Genomic DNA, 20,484 nt, shown 5'->3' on the forward strand with positions numbered 1-20,484 from the left:
CCCCGGCATGGCAAACCAGGGCCAAGCAGGCCCCACGCTAGCACTTTCTGTATGGCACTGGTACCACGGCAGCGCGGCGGTGGGCGATGCTTACCTTGCAGCTCAGTGGGAATCCCTCCGGGGGCTGCAGCCATGGTTGGAACCGCGGGGTCACCTGCCTGGGGATGCAGGTGTCAGGGAAGCATCCCTGGGCACCGCGGGGAAAGGCACCGTGCTGGGAGGAAGCGCTGAGCTTACCAACTGGCAGCGCCGCTGCCTCGGCGCCTCCTCCCCTTCCCGGCACTCGGTGCCTCTTCCTGCCCCGTCAGGCGAGATTTACCGCCTGAGCAAGAGAAGTGAAATGAAAGTGACGGTGCCCACGGCCCACCAGCCCTGCCAGGAGGAGAGGGCATCGCTGCCCAGCCCTTCTCCTCCTCCACAGCTTCCCCTGGGTGAGCCGGGCACCCCACCGGTGCCTCCCAGCCAGGAGCAGCAGCATCTCCCCGTGGCTCCAGCCTTCCAGGCATGAGTGCCCATGACCTCTCCCTGTCCTGCAGCCCTGCCGAGATGGTCTGTGGGGAGCTATTTCTGCCTGAAGATGGCTGGTGAGCATGAAAAGGGCAGCTCTACCCTTCCCAGTGCTGGGAGGCCAGTCAAGCCCTGTCACCTTGCCCTGGACATCTGCAAGGGGAGCTAATGAGGATGGGTGCTGGTGCCCACTGCTGTGTGCTACAGGCAGGGCTCCTCCAGAACAGAAATGCCCCAGTGACAAAACTGTTGCCCCCAAGGAAGGGCGAGAGGCTAAGAGAGGCCAGGTGGCCTCCTTGGAGCAACAGGAGTGAGCACATCAACCGCTCCACTCCTCAGGGAAGGCTCTGGGCCAGGCAAAAAGCCAGAGGTGCTCCAGGATGGAGCAAAAAGCTGTCCTGTGCCCTGTGCAGTGCTGGAGGAATTCCCTGGACTCAATATTTCTCCATCTTGGCTCAGCTGGCCCTCCCAGAGACTCAGGAGAAGGTGCCAAGGGAGCCACCAGAGCAGCTGGCAGCCTGGGTCCCCGTGACCAGCATCAGCTGGGACAGAGAGTGCCAGCTTGTCCCCCTAAACTGACCTTTATCCATGACCCCCCAAGCTCCAGGCTGCCCGAGCCGCAATCTGCCAGCCAAGGCCTGCCAGATGAGTCTTCCCAGATGTGGAGTAACTCAGGAGAAGGTGATCCCTGGAAAGGCTGCGTGATGTTGCTGCACGCATCTGGGGCCACAGTGCTTCTGAAACCACCTTTGTCGTGAAAGTGAAGGCAGGAGCTACCTCCCTGCAGGGCCAGTGTCTCCACAGCGCCCAACCACAGCACAGCAGCGGGGAGCTGGCTGGGGAGAACGTGGCTCAGGGCAAGGACCAGCCTCTGCCAAGGCACCTCCTCGCGCCTCCTGAGCTACGTCAGAGGTAGATGAGCACCAGGAAGAGGAAGGGCACAGGATGTGCGCCACCTGCGTGCCACCCAACAGCGACAGCGTCCGCCAGTGACAGTCGTGGCTGGATCTATGGCTTTTCCAGGATGCCAAGAGACCAGCCTACTGGCATCTGAACTCTGAAAGGGCACCAGATCCCAGCTTTGTCACACAAGGATATTCAGGATGTGGAGAGAGCAGCTGCCCCACTGCACCCATCAGAAGACGGCTTCTATTGAAGCTTAGAAGCACAGAGGAGCTCCCAGGCAAGCTGCATCCCAGGCTCATTGCCCAGAACGCTGGGTCCCACATACAGGAACAGGCTGAGCACCAGTGCAGCAGAACATCTGCGCCAGGCGTGGGGCAGAGGGAGGCACCCACGTGCCAAGCATTCCCTGCTGCTGTGCAGGCCCAGGCATGTCAGGATGTCCAGAGCAACCCACCTCTTCTGCCTTCCCCCTGCAGAGGACATGGGCTGGGCATTTTCAGCTCCATCCTAGAGTACCGAGACCTTCCCAGAAGGGGGTCCTGGTGCTCCTCTCCATCCCTAGATCACCCTGGGGAGGTGAAGCACTTACCATGCTCTGGGGTAACAGTAGGAGCTCTTTACCCTGGCTCCAGAACACCACTTCACCCTTTCCTCTGCCCACAGCCCCCCGCAGCCCAGACCTCCCATCCTGTGCTGACATGGGCACCCAGGTGCCATCCCAGTCATCATGTCCTGTGTGCTCTCATAGTGACAGCTTCTCCCATGGCTCACGACCACTACAGACTCAACTACCACCAGAGACCACCATCACCTGAGCAGCGTTGGGTGGTGGTCACCTCTGGGTCCAACCTTCTTCTCTGCACTGGGCTAGTTAGGCTGCTTGGGGCCATGCCCAACTGAGACCAGAACATCTCCAAGGACGGAGACCCCATAACCTCTCTGGCCACCTTTTCCAATGTTTCACCACACTTACAGTCAGAAAGGTTTTCCTTAATTCCAGATGGAGTTTCCTCTGCTCCGGTTTGTCTCCATTGTCTCCTGCCCTCTTGCTGCAACACCTCCTGAAAGGGTTTGGCTCAATCTTCTCCGCACTCACCCACCAGCTATTTGCAGGCAGCACTAAGGTCCTCCTCAGTTTCTCTCCTCCAGGCTGGTCACACTGGTGTCCCATGGCCTCTCCCTGTCCATCTTGTGCTGTGGTGGGAGCTGCCCTGGGGGCCTCTGCCCAATTCACGCTGGTTCCTTGCAATGGGGAGCTGAGATGGGACTGGTTGGCCCTACAAGTGATCCCTGAGGAACAGGAACAACCAGCACCAGTTAGATGTGCTGCTGACCACACTGAACATGGTGGCCCAGTCAACTTCCGATGCACCCAATAATCCTCTTCTCCAGCCCCCATGCCTTCAATTCTGCTGTAAGGAGGCTGCAGGAGACCATGTCAAAAGCCTTACTGAAGCCCAAATGGACATTCACTGCTCTTCCCTTGCCCTCACAGCCAGCCACCTCTGTGGAGAATGCAACGGGGTAGATCCCCAGAGCTTCCTTCTTACCCTTCTTGAAGACGGGTGGGCCATTTGTCTTCTTCCAGGTGTCACGAATGTCCCTGGATCACCAGGACCTTTCAAAGATGACCGAGTGCAGTGACATCGGCTGGTTTCCTCAGCACCTGCCGATGTCTCCCTCAGACTCCACCACTAGGTTTGGACCCTGGGAGGTGTGAAGACAGACCTCACCAGCCAAACTCAAGGCAAGGGAAGCACCAAACACCTTGCTCTTTGCCATGTCCTTTGCCACCAAGCCCTCTGCTCCATTACGGAGCAGGCCTGCATTCTTCCAGAGCCTTCCTGCTGCTGCTGAAGCTCTTCTTAATACAGAAGCTGTTCTGTCCTTCACATGCTCCTCCAAGTCCAACTCCAGCTGAGCACTGGCTCTCCCAACTCCATCCCTGCACACTGAAGCGACGTCTGCTCCTTCAGGGCAGACTGTCTCTGCTTCCACTCTCTGCATGCTTCCTTTTCCCCTTCCTGCTTGCCCACGCTGGCTGCTCACCACACCTGCCTGACCTCCCGCTGAAGACCTCCTTGGATTTTGCAGAGCTCCGGCCCATGTTCCAGTCTGCTCCTAAAGGCATGCTCAGACCAGCAAACCCACCGCAGCTCTTGTCCTGCGCCCACCAGCACAGTTCAGGATAGCGTGGGACAGCCAAGTCCACAAGCCTGCGGTAACGCCAGCGCCGGTTTGGATTCTGCCCACCTTCCATGAGCCTTGCAGGAGTGAGGCAGCTTGGGAAACATGGACCGCTCTGTAAGGGTGTCCCTGTGTCCCCATGTCCCTGTGTCCCCCACCTCTTAAGAGGCTCTGCCAACAGCTGCCACCCTCCCCTAGTCTCCCTGAGCTGTCCCCTAATGTCATCTTCTCACCTGCTACAATGATGTGAAGACAAAAGAATAGAAAGAGATCATTAATCTTTCCACCAGGGAGGCAGAAGCAAGCATGCCACGGTTTGCATCAACAAAGCCTCATTCTTGGCACCCTTGGCTAGAGAAGTGGGCTCGGACCCGCCCTTAGGAGTGCAGGAGGGGTTGGTCCCACGAAGCTGGGGAGCCCTCAGCCTCTGGAAGCCAAGAGCTGGCTGCAGCAGTCGCGTGGAGCCAGTCTCAGCCCCTCTCCGTCCTGATGCCGCTCTCCAGCATGTCCCCAGGACAGCAGCCCAAGTGGCTGGCTGAGGCAGCGATGCTCCTCGGTCCATACGAGCCCTGGCTTTTCACTCATGACCCAGGACGCAGCTTTCCTACTGCTGGTACCAGCACTGGGGTTGAGCCGAGTCGTTCTGTCCACGTTCAGGCCCGAGGGAGATGCCCTGGATGCACGCCCTCAGGAGTGGGCTGGGATGTTGCTCTGCATCTCTCCAGAGAAGCTCCAAGGGCAGCTCAGACGCCTGCAAGAGGCACCCGAGCAGGGACACCTGCCCAAGGCAGAGCCGCAGCCCACAGAGCAAAACCCGGGCTGCCCAATGGGACTATTGACAGAGCAAGCACAGAGAAACCGGGTCAGCAGAGCAAAGCAGCACGCCTGGCTGAGGGAGAACGGAGGATGGCTGCAGGATGACTGCCCCCATCCCCACTAAACCCTCGCCTGGGTCTCTGGAGAAAGTTCAAATAGCAGTCCCCAGTAAAATGATGCTTAGAAATCATTCCCTCAGACAAGCACAAGAGAAGCCTCCACCTTTGGAGACCAGCCTCGCCTCCCCAGGCCCGCTGCACCAGAAGCAGAACAAAGACTACTCAGGAGCCACCACACCTGCAGCCTTTGGACACATACACCTCTCAGGGTCTCTTCCTTCCAGCCCACCACGAAGCTGTCCACACATAGCCGCTGCCTCCAGCCCCTTGGAGCTCCGGGAGCTCTGGCGCCACGTGCCTTGGGGTCACACAGGTACGGCAGCACCAGCTGCTGCACACAGGGCTGGTGGCAGCGCTGATGGAGACCGGGGAGGCCCCTGCCAGAGCACGTGGGACATCGCCTCGGGGCTCCATCACCGGCTAAACAAAGCAGCTGCAACAACCTTCACACCCCACTTGCCAGCAGCGCGCTGAGCCACGGGTTTGAGCAGTGGCGGCGGCACGCATTACAGATCCCGGGACACCCTCGGTTCTCCAGCTCACCATAAAACCTCCCTGATGCAAAATCGCATCTTCAGAGCACTGCCTCCATCAGAAACATTCTTGGGCTTCTGAGTACACAAGGTCCTTGTCCAACCAAGAAAGCGCTCGAGGATTTATCAGCTTCTGCAGCCAGACCTGGTCCTTTCGTGCCAGAGCAGCCCTCACACTCACCTCTCCCCTCCGCCGAAACAAGACTCCACCTGGCTCAGGACTGCAGGCATCGGCCCCTGGGCAGCTTCTCCCACCATCCTTCAGGATCAGAGATAAGTAGTCAACAAACATGTAGTGACTGTTAAGTCTAGCAGCTCTTGTGCTTTTTAAGATTTTCTTTTAAGTAAGTATTGTGCAATTTGCATCAACTCCCATTCTGAAGGCAGCAGCGCGAGGGGTACTACCCTTAACTTACACAGTGCGCAGCCACCCAACTGCTTAACTCTCGGTTGGCTCTTTAAGCTACTTTCACAGGTTAACTAAGAAAAGATACACCACAGAAACTCAGTACCTACATATCAGCCCCATTTTCCAAAATGAAACAGAAATAGCATTCCTGCTATCTAAACCATCGGCTACAGTCATTTAAACTCAACAGCCAAACACACAAAAGCAACAACGACTCCCACATGCCTTTAGCTCAAGGTGTTACACCACATCCTCAGCCTGGCACATCTTACGTTGCCTCTCCGCTACACACTCCTCCGTGCAGCCCCCGCTGAGTGAGCGGCTTAGACCCCTGCTACACAATGGAAGGAGACTGGGACCACGCACAGGCTTCACTGCAGTAGTAACACTTACACATGCAGTCACCTGCAGCCAGCACCGGGCAGCACACCCACATTTTGTGTCAGACAACCTTGCATTCGGCATAGGGCAGAGGGAATGTGCACAGCATCCTTCTCGGAGGAGCAGCTTTACAAGCTGGGGATCACTGCCAGCTCACACCATCAACATACACAAAGAAAGCAGCCAGTGAGCACACATGTTAATCCATTATTATTTATTAGCTGTACAGCAGTATATTCTCCTTCCCAGCTTTCAAACCCCATTACATATTTTATAACAGTATTTTTCCCCATGTTGGCTTCCTAAAATAATGAAAAATATCACACAGTACAGCTAAGTACAAAAATGCATCAACCTAGAGTCTGATAGCTAAACTGATAGCTCTCTTAAAAGCGATACATAGAAGAAAAATTTGTTTGAAATCAGCAAGACTGAGGCTCTATAAAAAGCTTACATATTTTAACATGTGACAGTCCATATACAGGCATCATTTCTATTTCACATTATTCCTTTTTTGTCTTTATCAGAGATCCAAAATTGTATAATTACTGACCTATTAAATTTCCTGGCCCAGGTTGAGGGCTGCAGTGACCCACTTATAAATCACCACTTCTGCCTTAACATAGAATTCAAACACAAAATACAACTACAAGATAGAGCAAAGAAAATGTAGTCGTGAAATTATAACTCAAAAAGAAGGTTAATTATACATGTTTCAAATGCCAGTTTTGTGTGCTTCAAAACCAGATTTCACATGTGGGTTTCTCTTGTTCTGCAAGCAATAGTCTGGGTACGTCTCTTCTCTATGTGATTGGTTATCAACAGCTTTTCCAACATTTACACTCTATCAATTCTCATCACTTAGTCTGAAAGGAATTAAAATACTGGGGTTTATTTAAACTGCATTTTTGCATAACTCTTAATTAATGGAAAAAGATTAAAATGTAAAAAAAAGTTATTTACAAGCTTGACCATTACAGAAATGCTTTGCAGAAAGCAAAGCATATTAAGGACATAAACCAGTTGGAGCATGCCGAAACTACCGTGTGCAGCTGACTTGGAGAACCGGAGCTAGTCAGTGGGGAAAAGCAAAAAACATTTTAAAAGCCTAGAAACCTCCCAAGTCTGCATGTACAGTTAAAAACACTACTGAGAGAAGGAGGCTCGAGGACTCTGGGAACTGGAAGGGCAAGTCCGGAGCGGCTTACCACCTACTCTAGTCAAGGCTTCCACTTTTGTATATTAAAAGTTGGTGCATGTAAACATGGCCCTTGGACCAGCTTTACAATGCGGTTCAGAGCAACACTAAATCAAGCATCTCACAGGAAACCCTCAAGGACTCCGAAATATTTCCTAATGTTCCATGGTCCTGTAATGCTAACATAAAACAGCAAGTTCTAGTTAAATCACATTCTAACATCATTTTGAAGTTTTATTTCCCAGTATGTTTGGTAAAATGGTCTAAAATGATGCATTTCCCAAAGCCAAGAAAAAAGATAAAAGGAAAAATAGATTTGAGCCGCTTAAACACAGCCCAGGCCAGTTCAGTGAGCCAGCATGGTCTTCCTCCATCACCGGTCCATCATGCTGAGAATCATCTCAGGAGTGAGGTCTCCGTTGGGAGCTTCCACTACAGCAGGCTGAGCTTCCTCCTCTTCCTCTACTGTTTCCGCATCAGGTTCTTTCTTTACTTCAACTATAATATTTTCAATTTCACCAGTGTTCTGGTCTTCAACCTGAATGATTGCTGCAGCTACAAGGGCAGAAACAGAGCAGGAGGAAGGAAACAACAGATTATTTTTTTTACTGGTTCCAGAGCTGGCCTGCACATCTCATCAGTTAACTTTTCAGTAGATACTCAAAACTTTCCGACGGCAAGGGAAGATGGGCCCACAGCTCAAATTCCCACATTAGTGGGGAGCGATTCAACCAGCCTCATTCATCCAAGCATCTCCGTCCTTGCCCCTGTATGAAGATGTGCTACCCCTGCAGCAGTCCCAGTATGCCTTCTGAAATTAAGACATTATTCAAACAACCAATTTTGTAGAGTAATCAAACGAGATCACATCAATGTATGGGCGTAAGGCAAAACTTCAAATTCAGGGGAATCCCGTGATGCTAGCAACAAATTCCGCATACAATGATTCCACAGGCTGTAATTCTAAGAAGGCCACACTTGCAGCACTGAATAGGCAGGCAAGCCACTACCCCTTGAAGGAACAAGTCTGCCCATCCTGCTTTGTTCCTAGAATTTATTTATTTAGACTTTGCACAGTTACCGCTGTCTATTCTTACAGAGAAAACTCTGCAGAGTTGCAACAATCTCTGCACTGATGCTATGCTCAAAACTACAGGCCTGAAGCACATTCGTATGTATGAAGCATACATACAGTACCTATGTAGATCTGCAAAAGTCTACACAGGTAAGCATATCACAGCAACTGTACTAGCAGTTGCTTTACCAGGAACCATACGCTACTAGAGACGAAACTGGTGCAAAAAGCAGCAAGCAGTTTGCACATCTATGAATAGGAATAATACTTAAAGAAAAAATAACATCCTCTCCTTTTAGTACAGTCTGAGGTGGCTACGTTCTCTCATGACCAGGAAACCCTTGCAAAAAACATCATGTAAAAGACAAGTTCTTAAAAAGTAGATAGTACTTGTCTCTACTTTGCTAAGTAAGCTCACTTGGGGGGGGAGTAGCTTCCTACCAGAACTGCCAAATCCAAGGAAAAAGCAGCTCAAGCAAGCAGTGTTAACATAAGCTTCAATTAGTGACTTACGCTGGGATTGTTTTGGTTGGGTGGCAGCTTTGCCTGGTGGTCTTCCTCTTCGCTTCTTACTGGGAGGTGGTGCAGGAGCCTCTTGTTCAACTTCTGGTTCAGCCTCAATTTCTACCGCTGTCTCCTCCTCATCTTCATTATCATCCAAATCTGGTTCAGCATTTTCCTCTGTAAGAAACACGGTACCAAGTTAGGTCTTCAGTTTAAACAAGAATGAAACACATCCATGTACAGGAACTGCCGTCAAATCTTCATCCAAAAAGAGTCAAATCTGACAAAAAAGGCAAACACGGCCTTTGTCAAGAAGCTGGTGGCAGAGGCTGTTAGTCTGTTACCCTCCTATTAGACAGAACAAGTTGTCCTTCAGAAAGCAGAAGGAAACATGGTCACATGAGGTCATGCAATAAAAGCTCCTCTGCACATCCACACAGGAACCCAGAGAGACAATGGCAGGAGGGGGACCAAATAATACACTGCTGGGCTACTTCCCAGGCCCATCAGAGGAGCTATTGGCCCATCTAAGTCCCACCTGCACAACTCAGAGGACCACCAGGGCACAGATGGAGGGGAACCCAAATCAACTTCTGAGGAACATCTTGTCCAGGCCACTTCCAGGAGAGCAATCAGCCCCAGCGGTGAAACCCACCACCACGAGTCACCAGGAACAGCTCTCCAGATGACCTTTCAGGCTAAGGGTATGGGGGAATTGCTGGCTAGGGGTGGGACACATAATGGGATGCAGGGGAAAGGCAGTTTTGGATCACAGAGGACTACTTACAGGGTACTTAGAGGCAGCGGCTGAGGTGATTTGGAGAGGATTGAGCATGGGGAAAATAGAGGGGCGAGAGGATAAAAGGGGCCAGGCACATGTAAACAGCAGTAGCAGCCACTACAGTATCTCTATAAAACACCAGAACTCAAGAGGGATGCACAAGCAAGTTCCCTAGACCTCAAGAAACAGTAATGCCATACTTCAGTCCTTCTCTGTGAAGTATGTAGAAAACCAGGGTAGCAGCTCCCAGACACTGGTACTTAACGTCCAAGCCCTTCAAATCTCAAGTTGAATATGGAAGACCACCACAAAACTGGGGAGTTCTTAAGCATCACAGGTGAGCACAGGTCTGCAGACCACTCACCATGCTTTCCACAGTTATCAACATACCAACTAGCGACCAAAAGGATCTTCCCCAAGACCTCTCTTCAGAGGCAGGACAGGTCGAATGCAGTTTATTTGATGAGACCTTGTCAACTCAAAGAATTTAAGATGGCACACCTCCTATTTACATCAACTCTTTGCACCTCACTGCGTTTTGGAGCCGATTCCAACCCAGCAGTTCACATTGCAGGCTCTGGTTTTTTTGAGACTTATGTTGTCACCTGAGCTTATTGTTGTTCTACATGTTATTCTTCAGAACACTCCTTAGATTTACCAGGTTCGCGCCATCAACGTGTTCAGAACGCCCCCGGGCAAAACCAAAGCAGACAAGTAACAGCAGCAGATGTTGAACAGGGTAACGCTGTTTGGACAGCAAAATGATTACCCTCAGATTTGTAAGGGCGTCCACTGCATAAACCAGCAGCTTCACTCATGAACACAAGGGCTGTTGCCTAAGGCGTACTTCTGGTTATCTGGTTAACGGGGGCAAACCCCAAACAAACTGCCCCTTACATATACCGAGGCACGTATACGCTGCGTTATTTTACACGGTCGTGCAAGGAATACTCCCAAGCCAAATTTCTTTCATTTACTGGATTTCTCGGGTCTCACCTTTTACACCTTCTTTACTTCCCCCACCTCAACTCAATGCCTGTCAACTCACAGTCTGTCTAAAGTCGGGTAGACGGGCCAGATGGGAGACAAAATTATTGTTTGCTATTTGGTACTTTTCCCATTAGCACAAGACAAGTCTGTTTTGTCACAGCTTTGCTCACCATTTTTAGATATTTAGCAGTTGCCAAAAGTCACAAAAATGCAGATCTAGGGGTAAACACACTACTAAGTAAGGCAATTCTCCTGAGAATGCAGTTAGGACCTCTTTCTTACCCTGCTGAGCTCACACTAGTCAATTCTTCATGTTTATCAAACGACTCCCGAGGAAGTGAGCCCAGACTTGACAACTGCCCTGAGGCTGAAGGGACTCTCCCTGTCATAGCGTCTGAGCCACAATCACACAATGCTCATCATCAATTTACCTAACAGGTATGACTTTGGACCAGCTTCCCCAAAAAACTGTTTTGAACCCAGACCATATCACCTAACTAAAGTTTGGGGTTTCAGAATGGGCTAAACAAAAGCTACAAATCAGATATTAAAAAACCAGATACTCCAGAATCCCACATTTTTAATTACCTTCCATCAAGGCAGTTATTTTGCTCTGCCTCCACAATCTTTTCATATTTTAAATGAACAATTAGTTACACATGCTATGTTCAATTATTTTTTTTTTTCAAATATCTACACAAACATGAGTTTAAACACTTATTTCTGTAGAGGTTTTGCAGTCAGGTTTGCACATACCACTTGACTATACTCATCTTCTAAAACATGCTGCCACATAAGGATTTCAGATACACATTCTCTAGCCAAAATGATCTCTGTTCTCCCAAGCAACACCCCTTGATTAATTACATAAAGCACTCCAGATAAAAGGCTAATCAGCAACATTGCTTTTGCAGAATCATCTTTGAACTGGTTGGTCTCGAGGCTCTGCTTGGATTTTCCTGGTAAAGACATAACCAAGTTTTCCCTCTGCCAGGAGGGAGGACCCTGGCTGAGCTTCTCCTTCACAAAGAGTCCCACAGCGAGGGCGATGGCTACGGACAGTAGCCACCCTATTAAAAATTGCACCTAACCCATCCTCTGGCACACTGTCCGGCAGGTCAGAGCCCCCTGCCCCCAAAGCCGTCCCCGAATACCAACACACGTGCAAACACGCCTGTGAAGTAGAAGACACCACCAGCTCCCCCACCCTTTGTCTCAGCAGGCCCTTCCCCACAGGCCGCAGATGGCCAGCACCACCTCCACCGTTCTCCCAGGTGCCACCAGCCGTCCCCCACAGAGGCAGCCCAGCCTTCCAGCAGCTGGGTGTCTGGACATGCCACACGATGATACCCAGCAGCAGCGAAGGCAGAGCAGGTACCACTTCATGCAGCGCGTCACAGACACACACAGCTGCTTTTGGGACACTGAAAACATGACCAGAGAACATCACAGAGAACAAACAGGACAGGAGCTGCACAGCCTAGGCAAGGTGTGGCAGACTGGGGTTTTTTCAGCAACTCTTGTCTTGGAAAAGGCCCAGGACAGCAGGATCCATACTGTCCTCACAGGGAGTCACCCCTGCACTTGGCCATGTACTACCGTTTTATGCTTGCCAACGAGATAAAAGCCTTGCAAGAGCCAGAACAAACCTGCAGAATGGGCAAACTACCAGCTAATGCAGTGAGTCACCAGCCCATTAATTCTCAGCACATACTGAGCTGTTTCTTACCACTATCAGAGGAATCTTCTTTCTTAGTCCGCATCTTTCTCTTCCGGCCACGCTTGCCCTTCTTTGTCTCTCCTCCATTCTCTCCTTCCCCACCATCTAGGCCAGAGCAGTTATCAGCATGTCTGGCCATTGTGTTCTACTCAGTGGAAGATCAAAAACATAAGAAAAAATACAACATGCATTGAATTCAAGAACAGACGTTCTGGCTCTAGTTTCAAGCGTGCTTTTGGTAATAAGGCTTTTTTTTTTTTCCCAAGGAAGACTATTTAGGGGAAATGGGTAAACCATTAATTTATTCATAAAGTTGTATTTTCACATTGCTCATGATGTTAACACTAACAGATGCCAGTACTAATTCTGAATTATACCAGGTCTCCCCCTCTTCTCTTTTCCTCTCGGAAAGATGTGTCCTGTTTAAAAGATCAGTATAGTGCCCTGTACCCCACCCACCTTTCCTTTTGGGTAAACGTATTCCCCTCCCCTCGGTTAGAAGCCTCATTCCACCCCAAACCCCCACAATTCAAAACAGTGTACTCTTACCCTGCGAGTGAATGTTTTGCCACACTTGGAGCACACAAAGGCAGCAGGGACAAAGTTGGGATCGTGATACCGTTTGAAATGCATATCAAGAAGCTGTTTCTGACGGAAGGTTTTATCACAATGGCTACAGGCATAAGGCTTTTCTCCAGTATGGGTCCGTTTATGCATGACCATGTGCCGCTCCTGACAGGGACAAGCAAGACAGGAAAAGCTGAGAACTCAGACATATGGATACAGAAGAGTGAATTTCCGCTAAGAGGAGGCCAAAACTTTATCCTTAATATCAAGGAAGGGATGATTCTGCAGGAACGCAAGAAATTCTGGATTGTGGCACAATTCAGTCCCAGCTACTTCCCTTCTAGATGGACTCATGCCTTTGTCAACAGATACATCAAGATACAACTTAGATAGTACTTCTCTACAGGGGAGCACTACACCAACAAGCAAAGGCCACTGAACCTTCCTTCACACCCTTCAAAAGATTCAGAGATCTGATTTCATCTTGAAAGCTGGTCAAACATGACGGATTAAGTTTCCACCTTATATTTTTAGCTCCTGTTCTAAACACTATTAGGGGGTGCCAGTCCCACCAGCATACCTGTCTGCATGCATAATCGCACTGGTCACACTTGAAGCGCTTCTCATTCTTGTGAGACTTTTGATGCTGTATGAGGGCATACCGCTCATGAAACACAGCGTCACAATAGCGACACTTCTTGCCCTGTTCGATGTAGGAATGCTGCTTTCGCAAATGGACACCTAGGAACAACAGAATCAAAGGCTTTAATCACCATGGTTTTCCAAGCATGACAGACTAGACTCCTTAGCGATCTTCCCTCTACACACTCTTGAGCTCAAGCCAGGAAAGTAAAATAGTTAATCTAGGATTCAACTAAAAACCAAAAAGACTCATAAATAAAAGCAACCCGAACAAGTTCTAGACAGAAAGGTCTTGCACAAAAACACCATCAAGTGTTTTCCATGGAATTCTAGATTTGGTCATTAAGTCGCAATCTGTGCTGATACAACTGCATTTGGTAACATATGACTGTCATAATAAAGCATCTGGTGGACCATTATGTTCAAGACTACACCAAATTGCCTGGATACAACCAGAAGCTAGGTAATACACTGGGAGAAACAGTATTTTCTGCAGGATTAGAAGTCAGAGTGACAGGGCTAGAAGGCAACAGGGATACCAGCAGATAATCCCCAACAGAGGTTCTAGTCATTTCTTTAAAATCCTCCAACTAAAAACACATCACAGCTGCATGAGGTAGCTTAGGGTAGATTAGAGTATTAATAGAAGAAAAATTCTTCATAATGACATGTTTTCCTCCGTTGTAAACCAGCTTGTTTGCTCCTTACATCAACTGACTGCCATCTTCTCAAACTGCCTCTCACTGTAGCACTCTACGCTCGTCTTTACTGGAAGGAAGCCTGCCTTCCCATTACTTGGGTGATATTCTGTTTATAGACAGAAAGTTCTGCTAAATCGTGGGTTCTTCCTTCTCCTCAGCTGCTCTGGGCATGATACTATCTTTCATCTTCTCTTAGAATATAAAAAAGCTTGCCTGCCAGAATCACACTGCGTACTGCTCACCAGATCAAGACTTTCCCACTGCAAGGACTCAGGGCTTTTGTGACAACTCAGTCTCTCCTACTCTGCCTGCAGCATACAGCTCCACATCCTGAAAATTAAATTATTTCATCTAATTCAAACCTTTAGCTTGATGAAAATATCTCTGCATGAAACTCAATAGCCTCCAATGTGCAAGCAAAGTCACCTTTCAGTTTTTGAGGTGCCAATCCATATACAGCTGTAACCTCAGCCCAAGCCTGATAAATGCCTTGCATCTATGGGCCTGAAAACAGTAACTTGCCTCATATGCTTGGACAACATGCTACATTTTCAAATAATGAAAAGAAACAAAAAATTCTTATAGTTTGCAGCAGCTATTGTAAGCGAACAGTGTGTATATACCGGGTACACATCTAAGCCTGTGCCTCATGTCACACAGGTACCAGAAGCATTAGGTTAAGAGACAGCAGCTGGGTTATATGAACTCTAATTCTCATAAGTGTTTTGTAGAATCTTCACCAAACGGCCACTTTTGTGAAATACATACCCAAGTCGCTCTTTCTTGCTATAACAGTATCACAGTGAGGACAGTGAAATTTGGCCACGTTCTCTGTGTGCTTCTGCAAAATGTGCATCTTCATGGTACCACTCTGAGTGAAGCGAGCATGGCAGATGTAACATTCATATGGCTTCTCTCCTTCAGTAACAGAAGGAAAAAAATAGCACAAGTGCTTTTGTTAAAAAGAAATCTCACCAAGAAGCCTCAAACAGAACAACCTCCCAGAAACTTGCAACAGACAGCTAGTTGATAGAAACAGTAACTAGAAAGCGCTCAATAACGTCCCTTCGTCTATAAGTTTTAGCTCCAGTACACATCCTTCTACAAAAAGACCTGAGTTCAACCTTTAGGCAAACAAGTTAAATTATTGTACTTACTCTGAGAAATGCATGAAAGACCTACGTGCAGGCTGCCAGAAAACAGCAAGCGGCATCAGATTTTTTGAGGGGCCAGGATTCTGAATGCTCATGCATACATGCAAGGGCATTCCCCCCCCCTTCAGTTTTAGCAACATGATTCATTTACCCAGTACACTGCGCACCAGTAACATCCCGTGCTAAAACCATCTTGACTTCTACTGAAGAAAAAAATTTAGGATCTTTATGAACTAACATGCATGAGATGGTTTTGCAACTACATTCAAGCATGAAACTGTAAATGGTTACAATCTTCAACTGGAAGTGGAACACTCATAACGGAAGTTTCTTCTGTTCATACCACAAGTGCATATATTTTATCATGTCACAGTCAGACTGGAAATCGGAATCCTCCAAGCTTGTATCTCAGTGCGGCAATTACTATCAGCTTATGAATTTACTAGCGCTCACAAATCATGGTGCATTCTCTTCAGCTACAGACTTTAAAAAGGTTTTATATTGAACTACAAAATAGCATTTCTTTTGCTGTTTAAGTGTTGGCACACATTGTGTGCAGCCTCAGCACTCTTGACACTAAAATGTAAACACCACACTAACAAAACATGGCATCAATACCAGAGTGGGTCCTCATGTGTCTCTTCAGTTTGTAGGTATCCCTGCTGGCATAGCTGCACAAGCTGCACTGGAACGGACGCTCTCCGGTGTGAGAACGTATGTGGCGTTTCAATTTGCTAACCTGACAGGCAAAAGCAAGACTGAAGTTAGCATAGATGGAGCAGGTCAGATTGCCAAAAGTATAAAGAATCAGTCAAGAGTTTAAGGTAGTCTGTTTTTATTTTTATCTTGCCACTAGACCAAGTAAGCGTGTTTCAATGCCATTCTCACACTGCCCACAGCCACTCGCTCCTGCCCACTCCACTCCACCTCCCAATCTCATTCCCAGTCCTGCTTGAAGCATGTTCCCACGCTCAGTGCAGCCTGACTTAATGTCCCGTGCTCACCTCAGCATCTGAAGACATGTTAAAATCTGAAAGTACTCTGGAAACACCCAAGAAAGTGTTCTGGGAAAGCACGCACCCAAAGAACATTGAGGGGGTTAGCGTGCCACGTACAGTACCTCTTTCTCCACAGGGTGCTTCCTTGGGTCCTCTCCTGTTACTCTGAGAGGTAAGATAAATCAATTTCTTACCAAGAACGACAGAATTCTTGGCCTCCAATCAACAGGGTGACTTAATTCCTTTCCTCTCCTGCTTTTATTTAGAAGGTACAAACCCAGCTCAAAGGTCAGCAAGAACACAAATGTTAAGGCACTTTCTACTTCAGCCTAACCACACCGCTTAATTACCAACCTATGTCTACGAAACACAGCAAGAGCTCACATAAGGACCAACTTGATTATTCTTCCCTAATTCATACTATGAAAACCACTGCAACACAATTTATTCAGCTTTCAAACCACAGGACCTGGAATTACAGCACTGCAGTCACAGCATGGCTAGGAAAAAAGCTCACAGCCCCTACTCAAGCTCTCCTAGTGTAGCCTTCTTCCACTGCAGACATCCTTTTTTTTTTTAAATTATGTTGCTTATCACCTTGCTCAAATTTCCAATCACAATATAAAAGCTGTTACTTATGCACCGGGACAATACTGCATAGGGGACAGCGTTCAACGAAGCTTAATCTGCTCAAGCAAATTAGACAATCACCCAGTATTAGCAAAACTGCTTTTCACCAATATTGAGGCAAAGGCTCACTAGTTTTGGCTACAGTCACCTTAATGGCATAAACAGACAGTGTGCAGGATGCACATTTCTAAAGTGGGAGGGTGCCTCTTGTCTGAAGGTACGCCCTACTGCAGTATGAGGTGGCTGCTCCCTTCAACACGGAGCACACTACAGTTCCCGCAACCATCTTAAAGGCCAAATAATTTAAGACACAATGACAACACTGCTATCTCCAAAGAGGAAGTGGGCATCACCTAGGATTTCTATGCATAAATGCTCTCAAACTGTTTTCTCATTAACTGAGGAAACCCCAGAGCAGACCTGGTTTATAACTTTTTTTGCTCAGAGCCTCTTAAACAACTGGGCAAAGAGGAAATGTCTAAGAGCAGTTTATAACAGATGGTGAACAAGCTTTGAGGCATGCAAGGAAGCATTCAGCACTGTAACAATTAACCAACATACCTCCACACTAGCATAATCACACATTGAACATTTGAATGGTTTCTCATGGGTATGTTTGTAGCGGCGATGCCGAACCAACTCTCCGCTGGTCACGAAGGCCATGTCACAGTCCGGGCACTTGTGGGGGCGAGTACCTAATTGTTCGCAGTGAAACAGGAAGATGATGACTTTGATTTAGTGACAAAAGAAAATACAGGACAGAATTTTTGTGGTAGTTTGTTGGCTGGTTTTTTTTTTTATTATTAAAGCGAATCAGCCACATTGCTTGTATGTTGTGAAAGTTTAGGTTAGCAAATAATACCCAAGAGTCTGAGCTTTTGTGTAAGTAATGGATTGAAGATCTTAGAGAATTAGTATCCTATCAGCAAGGAAACTGACTCCATTGTTTTTGTATCAGTTGGTCATTTACACATTTCAAATCACCCAGTCAGACATAACAGAAGTACATAGAGAAAACAAGGGATATGAATTACACTTTTTGGCAGAAAAGTCACAACAAGCTTAAATCTAATTACAGTTCAACTATCCATAGTTTTATACCAGAAAATCAGTAAGAAGCACAGAAACATGCTACAGCTCCTAGTCATGCCCAAGACAAATCGAATATTTCTGTAACTTCAGGTAATTTCACATCAAGCCCAAGAACAGTTTTATCCCTGTACACAGGACAAGCTGTGCACCTACCTGACCAGGCAGAAAGCTGCATTTGTATGAGAAACAAACAGCAGCACTGCATAGTTTCTCCCTTTTTAGTTTGTTCCATAAGAAGAATTAGATTTAAGATAGATCCATCGTGGGTTTACTTCTGTTCTAACAGCAGAGCAGATCCTAGAAAAGCCATGTACGCAAAAGCAAGAGTACCTGTGTGAGTGTTGAGGTGGTTCCTCAGCAACGTGACTGTCCGGAAAGCCCTGCCACAGAGATGGCACTTATGTGGTCTCTCATCAGTGTGGCTTTTCATGTGGCGGTCCAAGTTGGAACGACGCGGACAAGTGTAACTGCACAGTTCACACTGGAATGTCTTCTTTACACCTAGCCATGAAGAAAATAATCTTAATTCTTCACAGTACTGTGGTCTACTGCATAATGTAAGAGAGCAGCAGGGAAAAGGAAAGATTCTTGGGGACTTAACTACTACAAGGAACCATCATAGAACATCTGAAGTTGGAAGTGACCCATGCACCATGAAATCCAACTGCATATACTTAGGAACAGTCATTGCCTATGGCTGGCTTGCATTCAAGTTTTATTAGTATGCCAACACTCAATGTTCCTTCTCCACTCTAAAAACGGTTCCTTAACTTACAGTTTTAAGAAAAATAAAACATACCTATTGCTGTATTTTGCACCACCTACCTTACCCAGCAACTGGTTAGGAAAAAAGCCACAGAACTAATTATACTGTTGGCTCCTGATGTAAACCATGTGTGCACAAACTCTTACGTCAGTATTACAGCAGAGAGAAGAATATTTTCAGCTGTAGTTATATGGGAATACCAATACCACAGCATCATGCTCGAGGAAAATGAGCCCCTTTATAACCTGGATGGAGGAGCTAGGAGGTTCACCCAAGAAACAGAGCTCAGCGCTGTTATACAAAGAGTAAATGACACTGGGCATGTCTGCTTTCCTCCCACTTGCATCTACCCAGTCACTTCAATCATACTGCAATCATATCCCACCATAACACACACATTTTCAAAACCCACTTGCCGCTAGGGAGCTTACCTTTCTTTTTAATTTTTGTTGGTTTAGGTGGCTTCATGTTGCCCACCACCTTTTCTGCATTGACCTCAGACAACAAACCCTCCTGCTGCTCCTCTTCAAAGTCATACACAGAGACATCCACATCTTTGCCTTCCTCAGTATAGCGAAGCTTACTCTTTTTGTTTTTCTTTGTTTTTTTGGCTGGTGGCTGATAGTCTGGATCTTTTTGCCAGTTGGGATCTTCCTGTGGCTGAAGTTCACCTTGCTCCAGTGTCTCCACCTCACCATTTGCACCCACTTTCACTACTTGGAAGCCTTCTGGTAAAGGGAGGGTATGACAGATCATGGGCTCTCCCTCTTGCAGGCCTCCTTTGGAAACCTCATTTTCATAAGCTCCCTGAAGTTCTTCCACAGACGTGGTAGCAACAGGTACAGTCACTGGTACAGGTACTTGGACCAGCTGAAGCTCACCAAGGTTTATAGGCTGCTCTTCCATATTAACAACCTGAAGTGTTATGATCTGTGTGTCATCCACTGTAGCCTCTGTTTCTTGAGGCACTGCACCTTCCATTACTTCAGTCTTCATCTGAAGAAGAGTTGGATCCAGCTGTTCCATCATCACCATCTGCACACTACTGTTGACATCCTGTACTACTTCACCTCCATCTGCCTGGTTTGGTGCTATGTGACAAGCATCGTCCTCCTGCCCACCTTCACGGCGTCTTTGATAGGTTTTTCTCTCTTTCCCTTTAATAAAAGTTTCTGATTCCTCCACAATAGCTTCGACTGCCTCACCTTCCATTTCACCTTCCTGCTGTGAAAACAAAGAGAATGAATGCTGCTCACCATCCAACATATTTTAACCATCGCACATACCCCCCCAGAGGGAGAAGAGGCCTAAATGAAAACAACCAGCTCAACAGCAGCAACATGCCGCTGCCCTTCAGAAACCAGGATCTGAGAACCACAGGTCTCCACTAGCCTATTGCCACCGCAAACCCGGGCAATCACAGAATGCTGCCCGAAGGGAGGCAACTGTACTGGTTTCTTGGAAAGGAAGGAAAGCAAGGAAGAGAAATTAAGTGATATGCATGTTCCCGTCTCTCAAAGACCACAGATCCCACAGGCAAGAAGACATACAGCAGCACTACTCCTTACTGAGCTTAATTAGTCACTTCACATAACTTAGCAATATCAGAGGCAGTCCTAGGCTATAGATTTTAAAGGTACAAAAATAACACATTGTTAAAAGTAAAAAGCCAACCTTAAAGAAAGTATTACATTTGAGAACTGCAGAACTCTTCCAGAAAGAAAAAGCACTAAGAATTGAACACAAGAAATTAATCCTCACTTGTTTCATGTCAAGCAAACAACTATTTCCTAGATGTTTAAACTTCT

The 20,484-nt window shown here is 47.5% G+C and overlaps 1 protein-coding gene across 15 annotated transcripts in view; it reads right to left on the reverse strand.

The window, feature by feature from the left end:
* Positions 1–6,057: 6,057 nt before the first annotated feature.
* CTCF (CCCTC-binding factor) overlaps positions 6,058–20,484 on the reverse strand; it is a 36,683-nt gene continuing 22,256 nt past the window's right edge. For 12 of the 15 annotated variants that reach the window (XM_040615591.1, XM_040615584.1, XM_040615581.1 and 9 more), the window contains 10 exons: positions 19,108–19,900; positions 18,241–18,411; positions 17,380–17,513; positions 15,809–15,929; positions 14,805–14,954; positions 13,274–13,434; positions 12,676–12,858; positions 12,136–12,271; positions 8,645–8,812; positions 6,058–7,611 (listed from right to left, as the gene is read on the reverse strand). In XM_040615591.1, the coding sequence (XP_040471525.1) occupies positions 7,430–7,611; positions 8,645–8,812; positions 12,136–12,271; positions 12,676–12,858; positions 13,274–13,434; positions 14,805–14,954; positions 15,809–15,929; positions 17,380–17,513; positions 18,241–18,411; positions 19,108–19,888 (2,187 nt within the window). In that variant the 5' untranslated portion in view covers positions 19,889–19,900 and the 3' untranslated portion in view covers positions 6,058–7,429. The remainder of the gene's footprint in view (positions 7,612–8,644; positions 8,813–12,135; positions 12,272–12,675; positions 12,859–13,273; positions 13,435–14,804; positions 14,955–15,808; positions 15,930–17,379; positions 17,514–18,240; positions 18,412–19,107; positions 19,901–20,484) is intronic. The other 3 variants (XM_040615590.1, XM_040615587.1, XM_040615589.1) reach the window with 1 other exon arrangement.

Source organism: Falco naumanni, chromosome 15 (assembly GCF_017639655.2).
Source record: "Falco naumanni isolate bFalNau1 chromosome 15, bFalNau1.pat, whole genome shotgun sequence".
NCBI lineage: Eukaryota > Metazoa > Chordata > Aves > Falconiformes > Falconidae > Falco > Falco naumanni.